Below are 26,073 nucleotides of genomic sequence, written 5' to 3'. Positions count from 1 at the left end.
TTCTATCTAGGCTGGAATATTGCTGCACACTAACAGCACCTTTCAAGGCAGGTGAAATTGCCGACCTAGAAAATGTACAGAGAACTTTCACGGCGCGCATAACGGAGATAAAACACCTCAATTATTGGGAGCGCTTGAGGTTCCTAAACCTGTATTCCCTGGAACGCAGGAGGGAGAGATACATGATTATATACACCTGGAAAATCCTAGAGGGACTAGTACCGAACTTGCACACGAAAATCACTCACTACGAAAGCAAAAGACTTGGCAGACGATGCACCATCCCCCCAATGAAAAGCAGGGGTGTCACTAGCACGTTAAGAGACCATACAATAAGTGTCAGGGGCCCGAGACTATTCAACTGCCTCCCAGCACACGTAAGGGGGATTACCAACAGACCCCTGGCAGTCTTCAAGCTGGCACTGGACAAGCACCTAAAGTCAGTTCCTGATCAGCCGGGCTGTGGCTCGTACGTTGGTTTGCGTGCAGCCAGCAGCAACAGCCTGGTTGATCAGGCTCTGATCCACCAGGAGGCCTGGTCACAGACCGGGCCGCGGGGGCGTTGACCCCCGGAACTCTCTCCAGGTAAACTCCAGGTATAGACAAGGTGGACAGAGACAAGATGTTCCAGAGATGGGACACAGAAACAAGGGGTCACTCTTGGAAGTTGAGGACTCAGATGAGTCACAAGGATGTTAGGAGGTATTTCTTCAGTCATAGAGTGGTCAGGAAGTGGAACAATCTGGCGAGTGATGTAGTGGAGGCAGGAACCATACATAGCTTTAAGATGAGGTATGATAAAGCTCATGGAACAGGGAGAGAGAAGATTTAGTAGCGACCAGCGAAAAGGGGGCCAGGAGCTGAGTCTTGACCCCTGCAACCACAATTAGGTGAGTATAATTAGGTGAGTACACAGGGGAAGGGCAAAGAAGATCGCGGACAGAGTATAGATTAGGTGGCCAAAAACTGCAAAACTCACTCAAGGAAAAGGATCTTGGGGTGAGTATAATACCGAGCACATCTCCTGAGGCGCACATCAACCAGATAACTGCTGCAGCATACAGGCGCCTGGCGAATCTACGAATAGTGTTCCGGTACCTCAGTAAGGAATCGTTCATGACTCTGTACACCGTGTACGTCAGGCCCATACTGGAGTATGCAGCACCACTTTGGAACCCACACCTGGTCAAACATGTCAAGAAACTATTGAAAGTGCAAAGGTTTGCAACAAGGTTAGTGCCAGAGCTAAGGGGAATGTCATACGAAGAAATGTTAAGGGAAATCGGCCTGACGACACTGGAGGACAGGAGGGTTAGGGGAGACATGATAACGACATACAAAATATTGCGAGGAATTGACAAGGTGGACAAAGACGGGATGTTCCAGAGATGGGACACAGCAACAAGGGGACACAACTGGAAGTTGAAGACTCAGATGAGTCAAAGGGATGTTAGGAAGTATTTCTTCAGTCACAGAGTTGTCTGAAAGTGGAATGAATAGTCTGGGGAGGTGGTGGAGGCAGGATCCATACATAGCTATAAGAAGAGGTACGATAAAGTTCATGGAGCAGGGAGTGACCTAGTAGCGACCAGTGAAGAGGCGGGGCCAGGAGCTATGAATCGACCCCTGCAACCACAGTTAGGTGAGCACACACACTAACAATCGTAAAAACGTAAATGTTTTTTAGTTATGTCAAATACATCTAAAATTACCACCATAAGTCCTGACTGCTGTGTGATTCTCATGACACTCATCCATGAGAACCAACGATGGGTTTAGCGCTTAGTTATGATTAAATAATAATAATAATAATGAGAAATATGATGCCTTCCTCCACCAACACCTCATCTTAAGACAAACACATTAAACAGGAAGTAAATTGGATGCCAAAATTCTATTTTTCGATATTCATTAAATTATATAGTCAATTTTATTGAAAATGTGCCTTTTTTGAGCTGTGCAAAAATAAAAAAAAATCTAATGAGCAGTGTTTGTGCGGTACGATAACTGCGGTAGTGGCAGAGATATAATGGAGGCTGCAACATCAGCATCTCGTTGCAGACACCATGATGCTTCCTGCACTTATCAGGTATTGTATGGTCATGTTAACTCTCCTAGGCATGTTACATTGAATATTATACACGGGAAGGCAGCGTTCAGACTACGTATAGATGGGAATATATTTCTGACCCTGAGACTAGTAAGTGTTTAACTTTTTTCAATATATGAGCTTCGTGTGTTGCCAGCTTTGTGTTGCTGGGTGTCGGGGCCAGGGGCCAGGATGCCAGCGTGTGGGGCCATGATGGTGACCTTTGGGGCCGGAACCTCGGGGGTTCGGTGGGCTATGAGAACCCCGCCTGTGACGGCAAGACGGTCGTTATCCAAGTTTTCGAGTGGAAATGGACGGATGTCGCGCTAGAGTGTGAGCGCTTCCTCTCTCAGGCTGGCTACTGCGGTGTCCAGGTGGGTGAAGATAAATTATGTGTTCATGTAAACTAATATAACCCATGTAAATAAAATATTAATGACATTTCTGGGTCCTCCGCTAAGATAAAACCCTCTTCATCAACGCTGGTGCTATGGGACCCATAACCTGGACTGCTTCAAAAAAGCACACTTGGAGAGGAAATTTATGACGGTTTCTATCAATCCTGAACCACTGTTAAGTCAGCTGTTACTTGACAGTGGTCCAGGAGGTGCCGAAACGTCGTCATAAGGTCCATTGGTGATTTGCTTCAGCTATGGACTGATTTCAGGTGTCCCCGCCTAACGAGCACGCTGTCATCACGGCAGACTACCCATACCCATGGTGGCAGCGATACCAACCCATCTCCTACAAGTTGGTGTCTCGTTCTGGCACAGAGGAAGAATTCATTGATATGGTACATCGGTGCAACGCTGTGGGGGTCAGGTGCGTGAGTGACGTCTTGCATTTACTACCTTTATCTGTTATTGCAGTTATTTTTAAAGTTGTTTACGCTAGGCTTTAATAGTCTTAGCTTTATAACACCAGTGTTCCTTCTCCAGGATCTTCGTGGACGCTGTGGTCAATCACATGGCTGGTCTGGGACGCCAGGGTTACGGTTCTGCTGGGTCGCCTTTTGACTCTGATGCTCTTGACTTTCCTGGTGTCCCTTACGGCCCTGAGGACTTCACTCCCAGGGACTTGTGCCCCTCTGGTGACGGTAGGTATATATGGAAAATTGCATTTACTTGGATGTGACTCATTATGTACATAACAGTAAATGAATTACCTGGAGTTTACCTGGAGAGAGTTCCGGGGGTCAACGCCCCCGCGGCCCGGTCTGTGACCAGGCCTCCTGGTGGATCAAAGCCTGATCAACTAGGCTGTTACTGCTGGCTGCACGCAAACCAACGTACGAGCCACAGCCCGGCTGGTCAGGAACCGACTTTAGGTGCTTGTCCAGTGCCAGTTAGACAAGTAGGAATTTGGGACACCTAGGTCGCAAAAAATGTCCCCCTTCGATACCTACAACTGTCATATCCACAAGTTGCTCTGGACCTATTAATTACAAATGAAATATACATCACCAGGAATGCTGGTAAATATATAAATTTGTGGACTGGATATTAAAATTAAAAAAAGGATTATATATATACACATACACATAACAGAAAGAGAATATCTTAATATCACTCACCAATTTGACTTGAGACCAAGTTGTATCATACTCAGAAAACCTCACTAACTAAATTTATGAAAATACTGGCCAGAATTATAACATAAATCTAAATAGCTTATCTGAGGTTCCTGGAGTTGTCTTGTCCCGTCGCCTGATATCTCAAGTTATGCAGGAATGCACATCCAACAATTTCGCCTCCTATTTGAGAGGTGTCAACCCAATTTTACTTCTAGAGCACGAAAATTCTTCACATTATTAACAAATGTCTTACTCTCAATTCAAAACAAACAACAATGGCGAGTGTCGTCTGTGCAGGCACAGGTTCCCATTTTCGGTAACATAATTTATTAAATACAATATAGGCCATCTATTTACCTATAAATTACCGTATTTCTGGAAAATATATATAGTATTTTCCACAGTATATATTGCTGCCTTCAAATCTGGTATCGGTGGGTATGGGTATTTTGTTGCCCTGAGGTAAATACCAAATGCCCGAAATCATATATAGTGTATGAAGAAGAAAGGTCATAGTACTGTAAGTAGAAAATTAATAAGCCAAGACAATAGAAAATAAGAGAACATTTCGGTCAGTCCTGAACCATTATCAGATCACACCTTGATAATTATCTATATGGGACCGAAATGCCGTCCAGCTTTCAATTTCAACTTTAGCCTCGCAGTCCTCTGCTCTTTACTGCTCGGAAGCAGACAATTTTACCGATGGTATGTGTAAAACATGAAATTTTTTCACCTGTCATAATTTATTCTGCAACTTAGGAGAACTTCATGTCCTTGACAGCACATTATGTCACACATGCCTTTCATTATAATTATCGCACGACTGCTAAGAGTGGCTAACGCGTCGGTCTGGAGTTTTGAAACTCTCTGATTGCTGGTTCTAACCCCACCCATGGGTCAAGAGAGGCTGGAAAGGTATCATGGATATATTTGTACTTACTTTCTATACTCACATATACATCATGTTTATCAATGTGTTTTGTGCGAGAATATGGTATGAAGGATTTTTATTCATGTATTATCTTTATACATTTATATAGGAATAATTTTATTTGCTTTTGAATGGAAAACGCAAAGGTAGTCGTGTTATCTTCCTTAAGCATCAACAAGAGCTAAGATAAATCTTGTAACGTGTTTTAGGAAAGAAACATATCTTAGATGTTATGTTACTTGTCTTAGGTAACGTGAACAACTACGGTGATCCATACAACGTGCGGAACTGCTACCTGGTGTCGTTGTGTGACCTTTACGGAGCTACTGACTATGTTAGGCAGAGTGTGGCTGGTTACTTCTCCAAGCTTGTGGATATCGGCGTAGCTGGCTTCAGAGTTGATGCTGCTAAACACATGTGGCCTGAAGTGAGTGTGTGTGAGAGGCAGTGATCATATGTGGAAGGCAGATAGTATATCTTGAGAGTATCTGCTGAGAAGGATTAACTACAGTCTAAATCTTCTAGCAATACTACAACTATACTCAGCTAAAGTAGACACAATTTATCAACTTGTCGGTTCTTTAAACCATTTACCTATATAACTATACCCGAAGTGGTCTTCGGTCAACTGATCCTCCCGGGTAGTTTGTGAACTATCCTCTAAGCTCAAGTAGCCACAGCTAGCCCCTGTTTCATAACTTTGTAAGAAAAAGTAATCTTAATTCACTTTAGTGTTGCATCTCTTGTCTTGGAGTCCCTTGGGGTTGATGCCGTTGTTTAAAGTTATTGAAGGAAGAGAATGCATTTAAATCAGAAGGGAAATTATAAGAAAGGTGTGTATTACAGGACCTGCAGGCGATGATGGACATGACTCACGACCTTAATACTGACCAGGGCTTCCCTTCCAACACCCGTCCGTTCTTTATGCTGGAGGTCGTTGACAGGAACGACGGTGCTGTCACAGTGCAAGAGTACTACGGCATGGGTGAGTGCTGCCCAGGTACACTTTACCCCTGAATAACACAGCAGAGCTGTGCTTGTGGTCCCCCATCTTCAGTAATTAACCATTATGTAATTCAAAATATTCAATGGTTTAACATCCTTTCACTAGGTCACGTTAATTTTAAATCAAATGCATTTTCTGTGATCATTAATGACACAAATAACTCGCACATGGGAGAGAGGAGCCTACGACAACGTTTCGGTCCGACTTGGACCATTTACAGTCACACTGTGACTTTAAATGGCCCAAGTCGGACTGAAACGTCGTGGTAGCTTCTCTCTCCTATGTGCGGGTTATTTGTGTATTGTTCCAGTCACGGTATTGTGCCTTTTTGTTCTTCATTAATGGAAAATATGTGACAGATTCACAGCTGTCAGTTATAACTTAATAAATTAAATATACATTGTAGGCCGGTTTTTTTTTTCTTCTGGGTAACTTATATGGTGGGTGTTTATAGGTCGTGTGACGGAGTTCCGCTACTGCCAGAAGATAGCTTGGGGTGTGCAGAACTTTGAGCAGCTGGCTGGTGTGTACGATCCAGGCTGGGGAATGGCTGACTCTGATAAAGCTCTCGTCTTTGTTGATAACCACGACAACCAGAGAAGCAATGGTGGCCCTGGTGAGTTTAACTGATAAACATTTATTAAACCCATCGCACTGTGCTGGTATCTTTTACATAAAACACTTGAATACCTCCATCAGTTTAGTTTTCTCACACATTTTACACAGCTATGATTTCTCAGGAGTGAACTGAGGTTTAAGGAAATTAACTGATACTATTTACCAGGAGTCGAATCCTGGATCTTTCGGTTGTGTGACCATAGAGGTACAAGTGACGACGATCTTGTTTCCACAGGAGACACACTGTCATACAAGTGGCCTAAGGATTACCGTCTGGGAGTGGCCTTCACCCTGGCTCAGCCGTACGGCTTCACCCGCATCATGTCCTCTTACTCGTTTGGTGACGACTACGATGTTGGTCCTCCGCACCTCAGCGACTACACGTGAGTGGGTCTATACATCCCCTTAAAGTCTATCCACTACACAAGGGTCATTAAGACAGCTCATATGTAGCCAAATATTCAATAGTACGCTAATTACTTGCACTCTATTCACATTTGAATTAATGGATGATTCGCTATATATGAAAACAAGTACTTTAAAATAGGGATTAAAACAAATTTTCAGTGTACATACACAATGTATAAAGCAAGAAAGTAATCCTTCTAATATAACCAGACGTAATGATATTTGTATGATTATAACCCTATCCAATTAATTAGATGTAATTAATTGTGTGTGATGTCGGAATGTACCAATAAAATAGCGATATGTATTGTGTTGAATTATGGTTAGGACTTGGTTTAGAAAGACACGTAAGCAAACACTATAACATATTTATTAGAAAACGTTTCGGTCCTGGAACCGTGATCAAGGTTCCAGGACCGAAACGTTTTCTAATAAATATGTTATAGTGTTTGCTTACGTGTCTTTCTAAACCAACTTGTCGGTATTTATTACCAAGGTTTATACCATGGTTAGGACTTATTGAGTTGTATTATAACTTCAGCACTGCGAGTGTTGTGATCGACGGTGACAACCAGTGTGAGGGTGGCTGGGTGTGTGAGCACCGATGGCCCTCAATATACAAGATGGTAAGCTGCCGCACCTTTCATATACCAGACTTTCAGTGCCGGATGACACTAATGTCTTAAGACACAAGTACATCACTTAGGTATCTTATTTCCGCAACGTTTCGCCTGAAGATACCTATAGTTTATAAATGTCTCTTATCAACTTACCGGTACTGTAAATGATTAATAATATGATACAGTTATGTATATTTTTTCAAGCGTGTGTCGGCATATATTACTAAAGAATATTTAATATCAATTGTATTTTAGAATAAATTTTGACGTATAACTTACATTAATATCACGAAGTAAATGTAGCATTTGTTTTCGTGCTTATTCGAAAGATTTTTTCTTGTTTTCTGTACACCAGTTCAGGTCCCTATCAATTAAAAACTTAACTCTAGCCTTGAAAATGCGCGTCTCCTTGTAGCTCTGCTCTCTCCATGGTGAGGGGCTCTTGATTTAGGGAATTGGATCTGTGCTCCAGTTCCCCGAATTAAGCCTGAATGCATTCCACATCCTCCCCCCAGGCGCTGTACGGGTTTAGTGCTTCCCTTTGATTATAATAATAATAATCTGCTCTCTCCTTGACCATCTCTTGAGCTACATATAATACCTTGTGTCAGTCACCACGTTTAAATCGGTATTCACACAAAAAATCTGTTTTGTTTTATGAAGGGTGTAAAACTTAGGTTCATTAGGCTAGGGGTCCTTAACCAGTTACTGGTTATGTAGGTCCAGTAGGCCATCAGGTCCTTAACCAGCTACTAGTTATGTAGGCCCAGTAGGCCATCAGGTCCTTAACCAGTTACTGGTTATGTAGGTCCAGTAGGCCATCGGGTCCTTAACCAGCTACTGTTTATGTAGGTCTAGTAGGCCATCGGGTCCTTAACCATCTACTGGTTATGTAGGTCCAGTAGGCCATCGGGTCCGTAACCAGATACTGGTTATAGAGGTCCAGCAGGCCAGCGGGTCCTTAACCAGTTACTGGTTATGAAGGTCCAGTAGGCCATCGGGTGCTTATCCAGTTACTGGTTATAGAGGTCCAGCAGGCCATCGGGTCCTTAACCAGCTGCTGGTTATGTAGGTCCAGTAGGCCATCGGGTCCTTAACCAGCTACTGGTTATGTAGGTCCAGAAGGTCATCGGGTGCTTATCCAGTTACTGGTTATAGAAGGAGGTCCAGCAGGCCAGCGGGTACTTAACCAGTTACTAATCATCTAACCAAATCAAGTACCACGGTAATTCAAAGTTTAAAGTTTATTCTCTATAAGGATCACAATGCTGAGTTTACAGAATTTGGTTATTGTGTGGTTTACATGTAGAAAAATAATGATTACAGAGTGTACCACTAGAACACCTAGCATGGCTAGGCTTTTCGGGCAGACTTAGTTTAAATCTTAATTTTAAAATATTACAAATTATGAGGTAAGTTGGTATTATGGCTAAGTGACTAAATACTAGTTTGTGAGTTTAGCAATGTGAATGCTTTTGTTTTGGCACAGTACATAGTTTCAGTATTGGAGTATCACAGGATTCATTATTTTAAGATTGAGATTAATATTTCTGTATATGGTCAAATGGGTGAGTGAGTATAAGTGTGAACCACCAAGTGGTATTCGTGTAGTTAGTTGACGGGGTGTATCAGGGAGATTAGATGTTTTCTAATGGTAGTTTTGAAGGTGATGAATGTGTCTGCAGTTCTAGAGTTCTCAGGTAGGGTGTTCCAGATTTTAGGGCCTTTGACATACATTGAATTTTTGTAAAGGTTTAGTCGGACACGGGGAATGTCGTAGAGATGTTTGTGTCTGGTGTTATGCCTGTGGGTTCTGTCACAACTATCAAGAAAGCGTTTTAGGTCAAGGTTGATATTGGAGTTTAAGGTCCTGTAGATGTAGAGTGCACAGTAGTAAGTGAGGATGTACTGAACAGGGAGTAAGTTTAGATCTATGAAGAGTGGGGGGGGGGTGTTGCCAGGGATGGGATTTAGTGATTATTCTTACTGCAGCTTTTTGTTGGGTTATTATTGGCTTTAGGTGTGTTGCTGCAGTTGATCCCCAAGCACAAATAGCATAGGTGAGGTATGGATAAATAAGTGAGTGGTATAGTGTGAGAAGGGCATTTTGCGGCACGTAGTATCGTATCTTGGAGAGGATCCCAACCGTATGGTTTCCAGACTTAATTCCATGTGTATGTAATGTGGTTTCTGTCAACTAAGAGTAAATTTAGAATTAACTTTAAAGTAGCCTAACCTTAAATAACTAATATTTATTTGTTTTGTCTCCATTGAGATCTTCAGATATTGACGTACGTACATTAGTTTGGTAACAAAGACGTGTCACGAAATTTTCCAGTAAGTTCTTGGAAGTGGGAGGGGGATACAGGGATACCTTGATTATCCCGTATTCCTCAGGAGTTGCATAATAATCCTTAAAGCGCTTGCCATTTCTCCATCAATATAACACTGCTAACTAAAGTAAATTGTCATTGTGTGCATAGGCTGACCTTTGGTTGGTGTGCTACAGGTGCGCTTCAGGAACGCCATGGAGGAGACAGACGGCTGGGATAACTACTACTGTGATGGTAACGTCGTCGCCTTCTCCAGGGGCACCAGGGGATTCTTCGCAATGATCAAGTCTGGCACACTGTCGCAGGTGAGGTGGAGAGAGAGGTGACAGATTCTTTTCCTCATAATTATCGCTTCATACGACCAGACATGGCAAAGTAACATATTTTTTCGTGGACTTTGTAGACGTTCCAGACTGGGATGCCAGCGGGGACATACGAGGATGTTGTATCATGTCAGAGTGTGACGGTGCAGAGTGACGGCACAGTGCAGGTGACCATCACCAACGAGGAGGAGCCAGTCTTTGCTATCTGTGTAGGTTGTGACTGTTCTGAACCACCCATCGTCACAGCCACTCCTCAGCCTGGTAAGTAAATAAGGTTGGATACTATGCTCGAAATGTTAAGCAGGCTATGGGCTTTTTACAGAGGAACATAATGGAGAAATACTGCAGTGGGCCTTCCTGCGCATACTAGGCTGTTTCTTCTCAAACCCAAATAACTAATGTGCTTATGTATATATTTTTTAAATAGATTTGGTTTCTTTTAGGAGATCTACCAGTGATTTTGAAGACATTAGTATAAATCTGTAGAGTTGTTAGATGTTTACCTGGAGTATACCTGGAGAGGGTTTCGGGGGTCAACGCCCCCGCGGCCCGGTCTGAGACCAGGCCTCATGGTGCATCAGGGTCTGATCAACCAGGCTGTTACTGCTGGCCGCACGTAAGCTGGCGTACGAGCCACAGCCCAGCTGGTCAGTTAGCATAGTCTAATAACGTCATACATAATTTATTTATATTGGAGTCAGTCATTGTTCTATGCATGACCCATTCTCAAAGTGTTTTTTTCCTCTGATTCGAGATGGGTAAAAACAACTGTAACATTGAATATGCGGTTTCTGTTTCAGTATTGAATATAAAATAACCAAACTGGTGTTGAGAGAAACTGCAATGCAATGAAGATCCCATGTACACAAGGTAACACTGGCCCAGGAAGCCAAAATCATTCATTCAAATAATCAGTAAATTAATATATAAACCTACGGTAGATCAAAGTCCACTGTATAACACTACTATACATGTCACCATACATCACTACCATACATGTCACCATACATCACTACCATACATGTCACCATACATCACTACCATACATGTCACCATACATCACTACCATACATGTCACCATACATCACTACCATACATGTCACCATACATCACTACCATACATGTCACCATACATCACTACCATACATGTCACCATACATCACTACCATACATGTCACCATACATCACTACCATACATGTCACCATACATCACTACCATACATGTCACCATACATCACTACCATACATGTCACCATACATCACTACTATACATGTCACCATACATCACTACCATACATGTCACCATACATCACTACCATACATGTCACCATACATCACTACCATACATGTCACCATACATCACTACCATACATGTCACCATACATCACTACCATACATGTCACCATACATCACTACCATACATGTCACCATACATCACTACCATACATGTCACCATACATCACTACCATACATGTCACCATACATCACTACCATACATGTCACCATACATCACTACCATACATGTCACCATACATCACTACCATACATGTCACCATACATCACTACTATACATGTCACCATACATCACTACCATACATGTCACCATACATCACTACCATACATGTCACCATACATCACTACCATACATGTCACCATACATCACTACCATACATCACTACTATACATGTCACCATACATCACTACCATACATGTCACCATACATCACTACCATACATGTCACCATACATCACTACCATACATGTCACCATACATCACTACCATACATGTCACCATACATCACTACTATACATGTCACCATACATCACTACCATACATGTCACCATACATCACTACCATACATGTCACCATACATCACTACCATACATGTCACCATACATCACTACCATACATGCCACCATACATCACTACTATACATATCACCATACATGTCACCATACATCACTACCATACATGTCACCATACATCACTACCATACATGTCACCATACATCACTACTATACATGTCACCATACATCACTACCATACATGTCACCATACATCACTACCATACATGTCACCATACATCACTACTATACATGTCACCATACATCACTACCATACATGTCACCATACATCACTACCATACATGTCAACATACATCACTACTATACATGTCACCATACATCACTACCATACATGTCACCATACATCACTACCATACATGTCACCATACATCACTACCATACATGTCACCATACATCACTACCATACATGTCACCATACATCACTACCATACATGTCACCATACATCACTACCATACATGTCACCATACATCACTACCATACATGTCACCATACATCACTACCATACATGTCACCATACATCACTACCATACATGTCACCATACATCACTACCGTACATGTCACCATACATCACTACCATACATGTCACCATACATCACTACCATACATGTCACCATACATCACTACCATACATGTCACCATACTTCACTACCATACATGTCACCATACATCACTACCATACATGTCACCATACATCACTACCATACATGTCACCATACATCACTACCATACATGTCACCATACATCACTACCATACATGTCACCATACATCACTACCATACATGTCACCATACATCACTACCATACATGTCACCATACATCACTACCATACATGTCACCATACATCACTACCATACATGCCACCATACATCACTACCATACATGTCACCATACATCACTACCATACGTCACCATACATCACTATCCTCATTACCCTCATCACTATATTCATCACTATCCTCATCACTATATTCATCACTACCCTCATCACTATATTCATCACTACCCTCATCACTATATTCATCACTACACTTATCACTACCTTCATCACTATCCTGGTCATCACCCTCATCACTATCCTCATCACTACCCTCCTATCATTATCCTCATCACTATGCCTCACCATACCAATATTGTCATTATTATTTTTTAAGTATTTAACCTGGACTATTCACACAGACAGACTCCATTATATAATTATTATACTATCACCTCAACTAAAATCAGTCCTTTCATTTAAAAAAATAATAATATCTTCTTAAAAAATTTTAAAAATAAAATTTTCAATTGTGAAAATATCCTCATATATTTTTTGTGGTCTTCTTCAGTGGATGTAGTTCTTGCTTGGTTACTACGAGTGATAGTGGCCCAGAAGGATTGAGATTCAATGAAAGAGAGCATCCAGGTCGAAATCATAATCTTGGGTTTCCTGTACAGACTCTGGCTTTGTGTCAAAGTTGACAGGTGGAGTTGTTTCTTCTACAGGATTTGGTGGTTTGTCAGGGAAGAGAAGCTCCTCAATGAAGGTCTCCAGTTCTTGCTGTTCTTTTGGTGGTTTGTCAGGGAAGAGAAGCCCCTGAATGAAGGTCTCCTGTTCTTGCTGTTCTTCTGACTCAGCTGCTGCTCCAGTAGAAACTATAAAGTTGTTTATGTAATTACTTATAAGAGAATCATTGTCAGTAGTAGTTTCCTGACTTGTGACCTTGTTAGATTCCCCATCAGTCTGTACTTCTGGTTCAGTTGTGGAAGGTGGCAGTTCCTTGTCACTGCTTGAATCTTCCTCACCTTCCTTCTCCATTCTTTTTTCTTCTCTTTTAGTTTTTTCCTGTTCCTTCTTCTTTTTGCTGTCTACTAGTTTTTGTTTTTTTCGGGAAATTTCATCCAATAGAGGCTTTTTTCTCTTAACACTACGTTCATAAATAATTTTACCAGAAGTATCAATCCATCTCATTCCTTGATAGGTATACTCAAAGTTAAACCTGGCACTCATTCTCTTGATGCCTATGCCAGAAGTGCTTAAGTGTTTTCCACAGTCCATAGAATTAGCAAGTCGTAGTCCTGCCTCGACTGCGTATTTTGCATATAGTTGAATTAATTCCATCTGGAAAACAAAATCTTCAGGATCTTTGGAAATAAGAATATTTTCCTTCAAGAAGCTTTCAAAGCTTTCTCTGCCTACGTAATCTGTTTCACATCCTAGGACCACCAGCATGTTCTCCTCGTATTTCTTCATATTGAGGCCTTCCAGCTGGCGACTCTTGTATTTCAAGATGTCCTTCTGGACTTCCACTTTGTCTTCAACTAAAGATTATATCTTTGGAGGACGGTTTCTTACTCTTGAAGAGCAGAAGATATTTAGTACTGTTATAGTAAGTCTCTGAGGTACTTCAGTTTAGACTATACACTTATAATATAGTCACACTGAAGGAGTTCACTCCTTCAGTATTTCTTACCCTTGAAGAGCAGAAGATATTTAGTACTGTTATATAATAAGTCTCTGAGGTACTTCAGTTTAGACTATACACTTACAGTTAGACACACTCAAGGATTTCACTCCTTCAGTGTCTTAACTATATTATAGTACTTCAAGTTCTTTAATATATTATAGTACTTCAAGGTCTTAACTACAGTATATTACTTCAAGTTCTTTAATAGTAATGTTGTGAAGCTAATAGTGAAGGAAACTAGAAGTGCTTTGGTTACTCCAGTGATGCAAGTGATGACTGACAGCATCCTGTAGTGATGACTGACAGCATCCTGTAGTGATGACTGACAGCATCCTGTAGTGATGACTGACAGCATCCTGTAGTGATGACTGACAGCATCCTATAGTGATGACTGACAGCATCCTGTAGTGATGACTGACAGTATCCTGTAGTGATGACTGACAGCATCCTGTAGTGATGACTGACAGCATCCTGTAGTGATGACTGACAGCATCCTGTAGTGATGACTGACAGTATCCTGTAGTGATGACTGACAGCATCCTGTAGTGATGACTGACAGCATCCTGTAGTGATGACTGACAGCATCCTGTAGTGATTGACAGCATCCTGTAGTGATGACTGACAGCATCCTGTAGTGATGACTGACAGCATCCTGTAGTGATTGACAGCATCCTGTAGTGATGACTGACAGCATCCTGTAGTGATGACTGACAGCATCCTGTAGTGATGACTGACAGCATCCTGTAGTGATGACTGACAGCATCCTGTAGTGATTGACAGCATCCTGTAGTGATGACTGACAGCATCCTGTAGTGATGACTGACAGCATCCTGTAGTGATTGACAGCATCCTGTAGTGATGACTGACAGCATCCTGTAGTGATGACTGACAGCATCCTGTAGTGATGACTGACAGCATCCTGTAGTGATGACTGACAGCATCCTGTAGTGATGACTGACAGCATCCTGTAGTGATGACTGACAGCACCTGTAGTGATGACTGACAGCATCCTGTAGTGATGACTGACAGCATCCTGTAGTGATGACTGACAGCATCCTGTAGTGATGACTGACAGCATCCTGTAGTGATTGACAGCATCCTGTAGTGATGACTGACAGCATCCTGTAGTGATGACTGACAGCATCCTATAGTGATGATTGACAGCATCCTGTAGTGATGACTCACAGCATCCTGTAGTGATGAATGACAGCATCCTGAAGTGATGAATGACAGCATCCTATAGTGATGAATAACATTATCCTGTAGTGATGAATGACAGCATCCTGTAGGTGAAGAATGACAGCATCCTGTAATGATGATTGAAAGCATCCTGTAGTGATGACTGACAGCATCCTGTAGTGATGATTTACAGCATGCTGTAGTGAGGACTGACAGCATCTTGTAGTGATGACTGACAGCATCCTGTAGTGATGACTGACAGCATCCTGTAGTGATGATTGACAGCATCCTGTAGTGATGAATGACAGCATCCTGTAGTGATGAATTACAGCAGAAGGAGAATGTAGAATATAACTTTGGTATAACTGTGTCTAGCATTAGGAATAATATTAGGAGAGAAGTAAATAATGAAAATGATTGTTATAGGAATGCAGTTAGAAGCCTGAGTAGATCTATAACCCACTATGAAAACATGAACGTAGATAAGTATGTTTATGGAGCAACTTGCAATGTGAACAGACTGACTGATGTTGTAGTGGCCAGGCTTAGGCTTGGTTACAAGTACTTCTGGCAGTTTGGGAGACACACAGATGATGATCAAACTAAATGTAAATTATGTGATCAGGCATATGGTCACTCTCTTGAACACTATGTGCTTAATTGTCCACTTATTGAGGAATACAGAGACAGACAGTATAATAACCTATGTGACATGTCAAGATATCTTATTAATGAGAATAAGATACCAGATATACTAAGCAAATTTCCTAAATTTGCTTGTAACAGATAAGTGAACTATAGATATGTAGATATAAATCCATATGTATTCCTGTTAACCCTTTGGGGCCTAGTTCCTAGGCCTTTTGTGTATCCATATGCTCTTGCGCTACCGTCCACAGGATGGATATGGGTGCACAATAAACTAGCCACTTCGGTGGCAAAATCTAAAACCACTGTATTGTCGATTTTTTTATGCACTGATGCACTTGTATGTAAGATATTTTCCTTGTGTGAACAGACCAGACGACCCCCACCACGACACATGGTCCAACTGAGCCCAGTTACACGGAAGGTGTCCACCGCACAGTGGTCTTCATATATAAGCAAACCAATGAGGGGCAGGACCTCTTCATCAGGGGAGGCATTGATGGCAGCCAGCGACCAGGTCAGTCCTCGTTCACAGACCTAGCTTATAATTATTTCTGCTAGTATTTCATGGTTAGAATTTAGAAAGTGAGAATATCTGTAATTCCGTATCTGTTTAGGTTTTAGTCTGAGAATGTGATAAAGCTCATTTAAGATTTAGTTTGAGTATAATGTATTTCTGTTGATATTTACATCTACTACTAAGAAAATTGCTTAGACCCCCCTTCCCTGGGTCCAGTATGTGCCCCTGTGGCACAGTGGGTTAGAAGCGACTACTGCAGACGAGATGGGTATGGAGTGATGACCAGTCATGGGATAGGTAAAGGATGACTACCGGGCACAGGATGGTTATGGTGTGACTACCGTCCACAGGATAGTTATGGTGTGACTACCGTCCACAGGATAGTTATGGTGTGACTACCGTCCACAGGATAGTTATGGTGTGACTACCGTCCACAGGATAGTTATGGTGTGACTACCGTCCACAAGATAGTTATGGTGTGACTACCGTCCACAGGATAGTTATGGTGTGACTACCGTCCACAGGATACTTATGGTGTGACTACCATCCACAGGATAGTTATGGTGTGACTACCCTCCACAGGATACTTATGGTGTGACTACCATCCACAGGATACTTATGGTGTGACTACCATCCATATGATGGGCGAGGAGTGACTGCCACCCACAGTATGGGTATGGGGTGATTTTTTTATTCTGATTAGTAATTCCGGAGAGTTAATAAACCAGGATAACTCAAGAAAGTCAAACAATATGGCTTATTTCCACTGGGAGTTGTTTAATTAAAGATTTTTTTCAGAAGATACAAGCCATAACAATCTATTAACTCTGAGTTATCTACGTACTGCTAGATGGGAGGGACAGCAGGTGTTAGGAAACCTGCCATTTGTCTTTTCCTGGTAAGGATTTAACCTGGAAACTCTCTCATATATATGTAAAGCTATTTAACAAAGGTTTTTATTGTATATAACATACAGGGTGTACCCAGGACGCGGAGACAGATCCTTGTGCCATCGACATAACTACTAACTCGCTAGGCACAAGCAGCCACTACGATAAGTACAACTCGTGGAGGGAAGGTGACACTCGCCTCGACTGGATGGGTGCCCAGTCTGGGCAAGGTACTTACGGTGGGGAGGAAGCTTCAGGAACACCTCTAGTGTGGACCTCCAGCAACCCCAGCAACCCTGGCTACCAGGAGCTCAACACGTCAGTAATAACACAACTCTCATTTCATTTCTGATGGGGTTTCAGTTGATGTGAATTTATTTGTATTTACAACCCACAAATAGGCCATGAAATATTAGACGTTGTTTATGTCTGTCCTGGGTATTATTTTACCCCAGGAGAGTGAACATTCCTGGGCGGATTAAAACAGTATCCAGTTTTGCTTCAAATTCAAATTCAAAGTTTATTCTCTCTAAGGATTACAATGCTGAGTTTACAGAAATTTGGTTATTTGATTATGGTTTAGTTTTGAATTGTTCCAGTCACAGTATTATAAGTTAACGTATCATAATCATAATAATAATAATAGTCTTTATTTCTACAAGCACATGATATAACATATACATACCATAATTAACATCAATGACGTATACTACTATATAGAAAGCCGCTGGTTATGTAGAGTATATCGGGCAAATTAGGATAATTTTGACCCAGGATGCGATGCACATCAGTCGACTAACACCCAGGTACCTATTTTACTGCTAGGTGAAGATGGTCTTAAGGAAACACGTGTCCTAATGTCTTCACCCGTACCTGGGATCGAACCATCGATCATATAAGACGCATGTATGAAATGCTAAGTGTTCTATAAATCTTAGGCTGAGAAGTGTTGTGAAGGAGCAATGACTCAGAAAGATGTCAAGCGTGTAATTAATTTCTAAAAATAATAGAGCAGAGTTTGGAGTTTACCTAGAGAGGAGTTTGGAGGGGTCAACGCCCCCGCGGCCCGGTCTGAAACCAGGCCTCGCCGTGGATCAGGATCTGATCAACCAGGCTGTTACTGCTGGCAGCACGTAAACCGACGTACGAACCACAGCCCGGCTGGTCAGGTACTGACTTTAGGTGCCTGTCCAGCTCCTGCTTGAAGACAGCCAGGAGTCTATTGGTAATCCCCCTTATGTATGCTGGGAGGCAGTTAAACAGTCTTGTGCCTCTGACACTTATTGTGTTGTCTCTTAACGTGCTAATGACACCCCTGCTTTTCATTGAGGGGATGTTGCATCGTCTGCCGAGTCTTTACTTTCATAGGGAGTGATTTTTGTGTGCAAGTTTGGTACTAATCCCTCTAGGATTTTCCAAGTAAATACAATCATGTATCTCTCCCGCCTGTGTTCTAGGGAGTACAGGTTGAGAAACTTCAAGCGTTCCCAGTAACCGAGGTGTTTTATCACAGTTATGCGTGCCAATAGTCAAAAGATTACAAAGGTACATAATTGGTCCAGGGACTGGACTCCAAAGAAGGTTCTCTGTACATTTTCTAGGTCAGCAGTTTTACCTGACATGAAAGGTGCTGTTAGTTTGCAGCAATATTCCAGCCTAGATAGAACAAGCGACCTTAAGAGTGTCATCATGGGCTTGGCCTCCCTAGTTCTGAAGGTTCTCATTATCCATCCTGTCATTTTTCTAGTAGATGCAATTGATACAATGTTGTGGTCTTCGAAGGTGAGATCCTCTGACAATATCACTCCCAGGTCTTTTACATTAGTTTTTTGTTCTACTGTGTGGTTGGAATTTGTTTTATACTCTGATATAGTTTTAATTTCCACACTTTTTCCATATCGGAGTAATTGAAATTTCTCATCATTGAACTTCATATTGTTTTCTGTGGCCCATTTGAAGATTTGGTTGATGTCCACCTGGAATCTTGCAGTGTCTTCAATAGAGGACACTTGCAAATTTGGGCATCATCTGCAAAGGAAGACACAGTACTGTGGCTTACATCCCTGTCTATGTCAGATATGAGGATGAGGAATAAGATGGGAGCAAGATGGGATGAGAACAGAGCTTTTTACCGTAGCCACCTCAGACTTTACTCTGTTTACTACTACTCTTTGTTTTCTATTTGTTAGGAAATTATAGATCCATCTACCAACTTTTCCTGTAATTCCTTAGTCACACATTTTGTGCACTATTACACCATGGTCATATTTGTCAAAGACTTTTGCAAAGTCTGTGTATACTACATCTGCATTTTGTTTGTCTTCTAGAGCATCCACGACCTTGCCATAGTGGTCCAGTAGTTTTGACAGGCAGGAGCGGCCTGCTCTAAACCCATGTTGCCCTGGGTTGTGTAACTGATGGGTATCTAGATGGGTGGCGGTCTTTCTTCTTAGAACCCTTTCAAAGAGTTTTAAGATATGGGATATTAGCACTATCAGTCTGTAGTTCTTTGCTATTGCTTTACTGCCCCCTTTGTGGAGTGGGGTTGTCTGTTGTGTGTATATATTCTTGTACATGCATGTGTGGTGTGACCTAAGTGTAAGCAGAAGTAGCAGGATGTACTTGAAATCTTGCATGTTTATGAGACAGAAAAAAGACACCAGCAATCCTACCATCATGTAAAACAATTACAGGCTTTTGTTTTACACTCACTTGGCAGGACTGTACTGTACCTCCCTGGGCGGTTGCTGTCTACCAACCTACTACCTACTGTATTTTGTTATAATAATATAATATCTTTATTTCTACAAGTACATGTATGCAGTATACAGGTCTAACTGATATCAATGACATACTACTATATAGAAAGCCACTTGTTATGCAGAGCATTTTTGGAGTATAAATATCTGATCTGATTTGACTAGTGGGGTAGCAAGGATTGCAAAAGTTCAATTATAGAAAAAACTTGATACTGGTGAAGGGTTCTTAATCTGAATATGAAATGTTTTCCCCCTAGGATCAAACTTGATTACTTCACATTCCATAGGTGCTGTAGATGACCCCCATGGATTTAATGCTTTTTCATGACCATAATAATAATAATGAACCTTGTCTTGGGTGGCAGGTATGGAGATCACTACTGGATGGTTGATATGGACATGGACTGCTCTCAGACAGAGGATGGATGGTTTGAGGTGAAAGCCTACCTCAGCAATGACAGTCAAGGCTGGGAGGCTGACATCAACCAGGTACAGTATATAGATTTATTTTTATTTCACAAAACCACTAATGGAATAATTTTGCCCCCCCCCCCTCAAACACATACACACACACATATACAGTGGACCCCCGGTTAACGAACTTTTTTCATTCCAGTAGTATGTTCAGGTGCCAGTACTGACCGAATTTTTTCCCATAAGGAATATTGTGAAGTAGATTAGTCCATTTCAGACCCCCAAACATACACGTACAAACGCACTTACATAAATACACTTACATAATTGGTCGCATTTGGAGGTGATCGTTATGCGGGGGTCCACTGTATATATATACATTATATAAGGAAGATTGAATATTAATTAAGGTTTACTTGACAGAGTGGAGGTTGTTCAGGGTCAGCAGGTGGCAGGTCACCCTACACTACTAACAACCACCTGGGTCGTTGTGGTTATATTAATGTCTTCAGCTTCGGAGACTCCCACTGCACCGTCAATGATTTCTCAGATTTCTATTAATATAATAAACTGATAGTCTCTTTGTATTGCTTGTTTCTTTTTTGCATCAGCGGTGAAGTAAAGCAGCCATTCTCATGAACAGATCTTCCTGGGTTTTTTACTCTATTTCTGCAACATTGCAAGCTCCTGATGTGTTGATTACAATACGAAAGATCTAGAGCTATCATTCAACTCCCCCTGTTGTTATTTTGCATCTTTTGTCCGTTCACGATTTTTGCATAATATATAGACAGATATCATGAACAACCGAGTGTTTATTTAGATAAGCCAACATATAAACTCGGATATTACTGATATATTGTCATCTTGTTTTGCCTAAGTTATGCATGGAGATGATGTTAATGACTTCAACTAAATTAACATACTATGGTATCAGAGGCCACTCCCTCAACTACCTAAAGTTATACCTTAGTAGCAGAAGTCAATATGTGTACACAAATGGTGCAAACTCTTCCACCCAACCAATCACAGTAGGAGTCCCACAGGGAAGTGTCCTTGGACCACTCCCCTTTCTCATCTACATCAATGATCTACCGAATGCATCACAACTATTCAAACCCATATTATTTGCAGATGACACTACATACGTCTTCTCCCACCCAAACCCAGGCATACTCGCCAATACTGTCAATGTTGAATTGCAGAAAATATCTGCCTGGATGATGACTAATAAACTTACCCTGAATACTGATAAAACCTATTTCATTCAGTTTGGAAACAAAGTTGCAAATGTTTCAATAATGTTAAGTTGGCCCATAATGCCTAGGCATAATAGAGGCTCTCTTTGCATTGCAACCCATTATTGTAAATACATAATCTCAATGTACTATTTGCAAAGACATAAATAAATAAATAAATAAAACTCTGAGGCAGCAGACATTATGAGATCAACTTTTCACGAATTAACAAACTACAGTAATATGTACTTCTTAATTTGATCTGAAAAATTCTTAACAGAAACTAATTGACTGCTTCCGGTATGATTTCCTCCACTCTTTGACCCATATGGGTTTAGCACTTTCTACAAATATAATAACAGAATTCGGAGCTACCATTTGGCATGCCTGATCAATAAAAAAATAAAATTATGCAAAGGAATTTTATTCATTTTTTTTTTAGTGTACATGATTTTTACTTGTGTTACAATTTATTGCATTTCCTGCATTCTGCACAGATTTTCAGAACTATCAGTTATTTATACTTAAGATATTTATAAAAAGCATTAACTGAATACTTCTACTAAGTCCTATTAATCACTGTGAATAATGAAAAATACTTCATGGGAGGTGCCTGTATCTAAAGAATTGGAGATACTCTCTTTCCTTGGATTCAACCTGATTACCTGCCATATAATACCTAAAATATATACTAATCATTAATGTACAATTCCAAATATGACAATCATCAAAATCATTTTGAGAGAAAAACTATAAACAGGGAATAGAATAAAAACTATACTTCTATTCAGCACTGAATAACCCTGGTGGGTTTAGCACTTAATTTTGATTATAATAATAATGTTGGTACTTCACTCTTAATTATAATATAAAAAAGAAGTACTAAACCTACAAGGGCCCTTCACTCTTAAGCCCATGCTCTTAATAACAATCACTTGCACTGCTACTAAGAAACCCAAAATAAACAAGTGTGCACATATGTGTATGTGCAATTATGTATGCATGTTTGCATATATGTATGCATGCATACTTTTACATATTCAAATCCAAAACACACAAGTATATGTATATATTAATGATAAGCATTATTATTAAATTCATGTGAAGCAGTACATCCATATGGGTCATAGAGCACCTAGGGTCAGTTCAGGGACAAAGAGAATAAATGAAATCCCTCGGTTCAAGAACCCTTTGCTGGCATCAAGGTACTTCTAGTGAAGGGATTAGTAAGTTTATTCAGGTATAGGCATACGTAAGTACAGTTACATAAATTATCATACATAGCAGTACGGGTTATAATGCTGCAGCAAGGAGGTGGCTGGAGGGTATGGAGATGTCGTGTCTAAGGGCAATGTGTGGTGTAAATATTATACAGAGAATTCATAGTGTGCAAATTAGGTGTGTTAGACAGGAGTGAATGGAAACAAATGGTTTCTGGGACCTGCCAAGCTGTTGGAGTGTGAGCAGGGTAATATTTTGTGAAAGGGTTCAGGGAAACTGGTGAGCTGGACTTGAGTCCTAGAAGTGGGAAGTACAATGCCTGCACTTAAATTTAAAGGAGGGGTTTGGGATACTGACTGTTTGGAGTGACATCTAAATTGTCGTATCTGAGTGCCTCTGCAAAGACAGTGATTATGTGTGAATGATGGTGAAAGTGTTTTCTTTCTTTTTGGGTCACCCTGCCTTGGTGGGAGACAGGCGACATGTTAAAGAAAAAAAAAATAGCAGCACACATGCAGATTACCTAGCATAACCAAAAAAAGTCAGTGATTTATTTAATTTGGGGTCCTTGATGATAATTAGAAGCTACATTGATGCCATGATTATACATTAGCGGCACCTTGATGGTGACAGAGCTGACCTTGAAGATAAGTCCTGATTACCTCTTGTTCTCCAGTCACTACATGACCCTTATGGGTTTAGTGCTTCCCCATAACTATAACACTATACTCTGATACTTTTCAAACACGTTAGGCAAAAACAAGAACTAGTTTTGCATCAATATGAACTTATCAAGCCACAACTGAGCAGCTGTAGCAAAGCTGCATAACCCTTAAGGGTTTAGCACTTTGTTGTGATTATAATAATAGTGAGGATTTGTATGATCCTTGTTGGTTCACAGCTTAGTAATAATAATAAACAATTAAGAAGGAATTTAAGAGAAAGGTCAAGGGACCATGACATTAAGACAGTAAAGGTCATGGTCAAGTTAAGTAAGGTTGGTTAATGGGGGTTTAAAGACTATCTTCTACTACACACGCATAACTGTTTCACTACTAGGTAAGAATACTTTAATCCCTAAAATAAAAATCAAGTAATCTCTGCATATATAGGCTAAGAGAAATACATTTCTTGATGTATATATTTTGGTTAAGTCTTGTATTCTGAAGATTAAAGCATTTTGCCGATGTATTATGAGATAAACACACAAACAAGCATCGTTAAAGGCTCTAACCTTCAGTACACAAGAATTTAGTGTTTTTTGTGAAGTTAGTTCAATAACAATAATAATAATGAGGAGGGTGCTTTGAAATGTATGAAAGGCTCTTGATCCAAAGAATTAGAGCTACCGTCCCCTTCAGATCAAAGCTATTCATTCCCTTAACATTATATGACTCATGAACATATGTATACTAATTATTCATATCTCTAAGTAATTTCATTATGGTTCAGATATACCAAAATGTCCAATTTTAATTTCTAATTGGTTCCAGCTGTAGTATTGTGATATATTAATGTCAGTCAACTGAAAATATAGTTCATGTCACAACCTTTTGTAAAATATAACCATTAGTCACTAGAGGGAACAGATTTTTGTCCTGCATTTTGGAACTTCCTTGTGTATGACTGCAAGGAGTTTGAAGGTAATCTGCCTTGAACAATCTGCTTCACAGCTTCTGGGTCATTGAGGTTAAGTTGCCCATCAAAATATACATCACTGATGTATTTCATCAACTGACTCACCTGAAAAAATTAATAGATCTATCAAATATAATAGTTTATCAAGAATATGTTCATATTTTTATTTTAATGAAAATACTGAATCTTCGATGCATAATAACACATACGAAGGAGCACTCAAAAAATTGCAAGAGAACTCTTTTGATGAATGGTTTGAAAAACCGACAAGTTGAAGATTGAGACACTTATGCAGCATATGGAAATCTTTATTCAGGAAAACGTTTCGCCACACAGTGGCTTCATCAGTCCAATACAAAGAGGAAGGCATAAGGAGAGGAGGAGAATGAGGTAATCAGTCCCTCAACCTGGAGTTGAGGGACTGATTACTGAAACGTTTCCTGAATAAAGATTTCCATATGCTGCATAAGTGTCAAGAGAACTCTTACATAGTGGTTTGGCTATCATGAGGTGTACATTCATAATGCTGACAGGAAAAGCTTTGATAGGACAACATTTCACTCAGGAAGACAAGCTTCATGTCATACACGTATGGATCTTGGTTTTGAATTGGTTTTGATGATGATGATAATAATAATAATAATAATTCATACCTTCCCTCAGTGTGAAATGGAAAGTGAGGTAAGAATGACAGATTTTCATGCTGTGGGTAACAGCACAGCTGCCTCCCAGCATACATAAGGGGGATTACCAATAGACCCCAGGCTGTCTTCAAGCAGGCACTGGACAAGGCACCTAAAGTTGGTACCTGACCAGCAGGGCTGTGGTTCGTATGTTGGATTGCGTGCAGCCAGCAGTAACAGCCTGGTTGATTAGGCCCTGATCCACCATGAGGCCTGGTCACACACTGGGCCGCTGAGGTGTTGACCCCCTGGAACTCTCTCCAGGTAAACTCCAGGTAATAGCAGTTCATTATTTAGGTCTGAACTGTTCTTTGACTGAGGGCCGGGTTTTCCCATGATAATTTGTGCAAAAAGTTTTGCTAGGCTGAAAGCACATTGATGCTGTTCATTACTTTCTTATGCATAGATGATTGCTGACTCCTAGCGTCATTGTCCAGTAAATACGTAGCTCATTTCATTTTTTTTTTTCAACAAACCGGCTGTATCCCACCAAGGCAGGGTGGCCCAAAAAGAAAAATGAAAGTTTCTCTTTTCAAATTTAGTAATTTATACAGAAGGGGTTACTAGGCCCTTGCTCCTGGCATTTTAGTCGCCTCTTACAACACGCATGTCTTACAGAGGAAGAATTCTGTTCCACTTCCCCATGGAGATAAGAGGAAATAAACAAG

The 26,073-nt window shown here is 40.7% G+C and overlaps 2 protein-coding genes across 3 annotated transcripts in view; one reads left to right on the top strand and one right to left on the bottom strand.

Annotated features, from left to right (window-relative positions):
• Window positions 1–1,981: 1,981 nt before the first annotated feature.
• Window positions 1,982–21,212, top strand: LOC128700788 (alpha-amylase). Its single transcript, XM_053794244.2, has 15 exons — window positions 1,982–2,089; window positions 2,247–2,463; window positions 2,757–2,911; window positions 3,028–3,185; window positions 4,845–5,023; window positions 5,443–5,581; window positions 6,057–6,218; window positions 6,456–6,603; window positions 7,170–7,254; window positions 9,758–9,886; window positions 9,985–10,165; window positions 16,413–16,559; window positions 17,539–17,770; window positions 20,577–20,700; window positions 21,049–21,212. Exons 1-15 carry the CDS (start codon window positions 2,067–2,069, stop codon window positions 21,184–21,186), a joined length of 2,217 nt encoding a protein of 738 aa, XP_053650219.1. The 5' UTR covers window positions 1,982–2,066; the 3' UTR covers window positions 21,187–21,212.
• A 1,059-nt stretch (window positions 21,213–22,271) lies between these two features.
• The window catches only part of LOC128700790 (polycystin-1-like protein 2), a 102,631-nt gene continuing 98,829 nt past the window's right edge, over window positions 22,272–26,073 (bottom strand). For both annotated transcript variants that reach the window (XM_070097182.1, XM_070097183.1), the window contains one exon: window positions 22,272–24,827. In XM_070097182.1, coding sequence (XP_069953283.1) covers window positions 24,654–24,827 — 174 coding nt within the window. In that variant the 3' untranslated portion in view covers window positions 22,272–24,653. The remainder of the gene's footprint in view (window positions 24,828–26,073) is intronic.

Source organism: Cherax quadricarinatus, chromosome 56 (assembly GCF_038502225.1).
Source record: "Cherax quadricarinatus isolate ZL_2023a chromosome 56, ASM3850222v1, whole genome shotgun sequence".
NCBI lineage: Eukaryota > Metazoa > Arthropoda > Malacostraca > Decapoda > Parastacidae > Cherax > Cherax quadricarinatus.
Note: the sequence above shows the minus strand (reverse complement) of the source record. Positions and strands in the feature narration are given on the sequence as shown.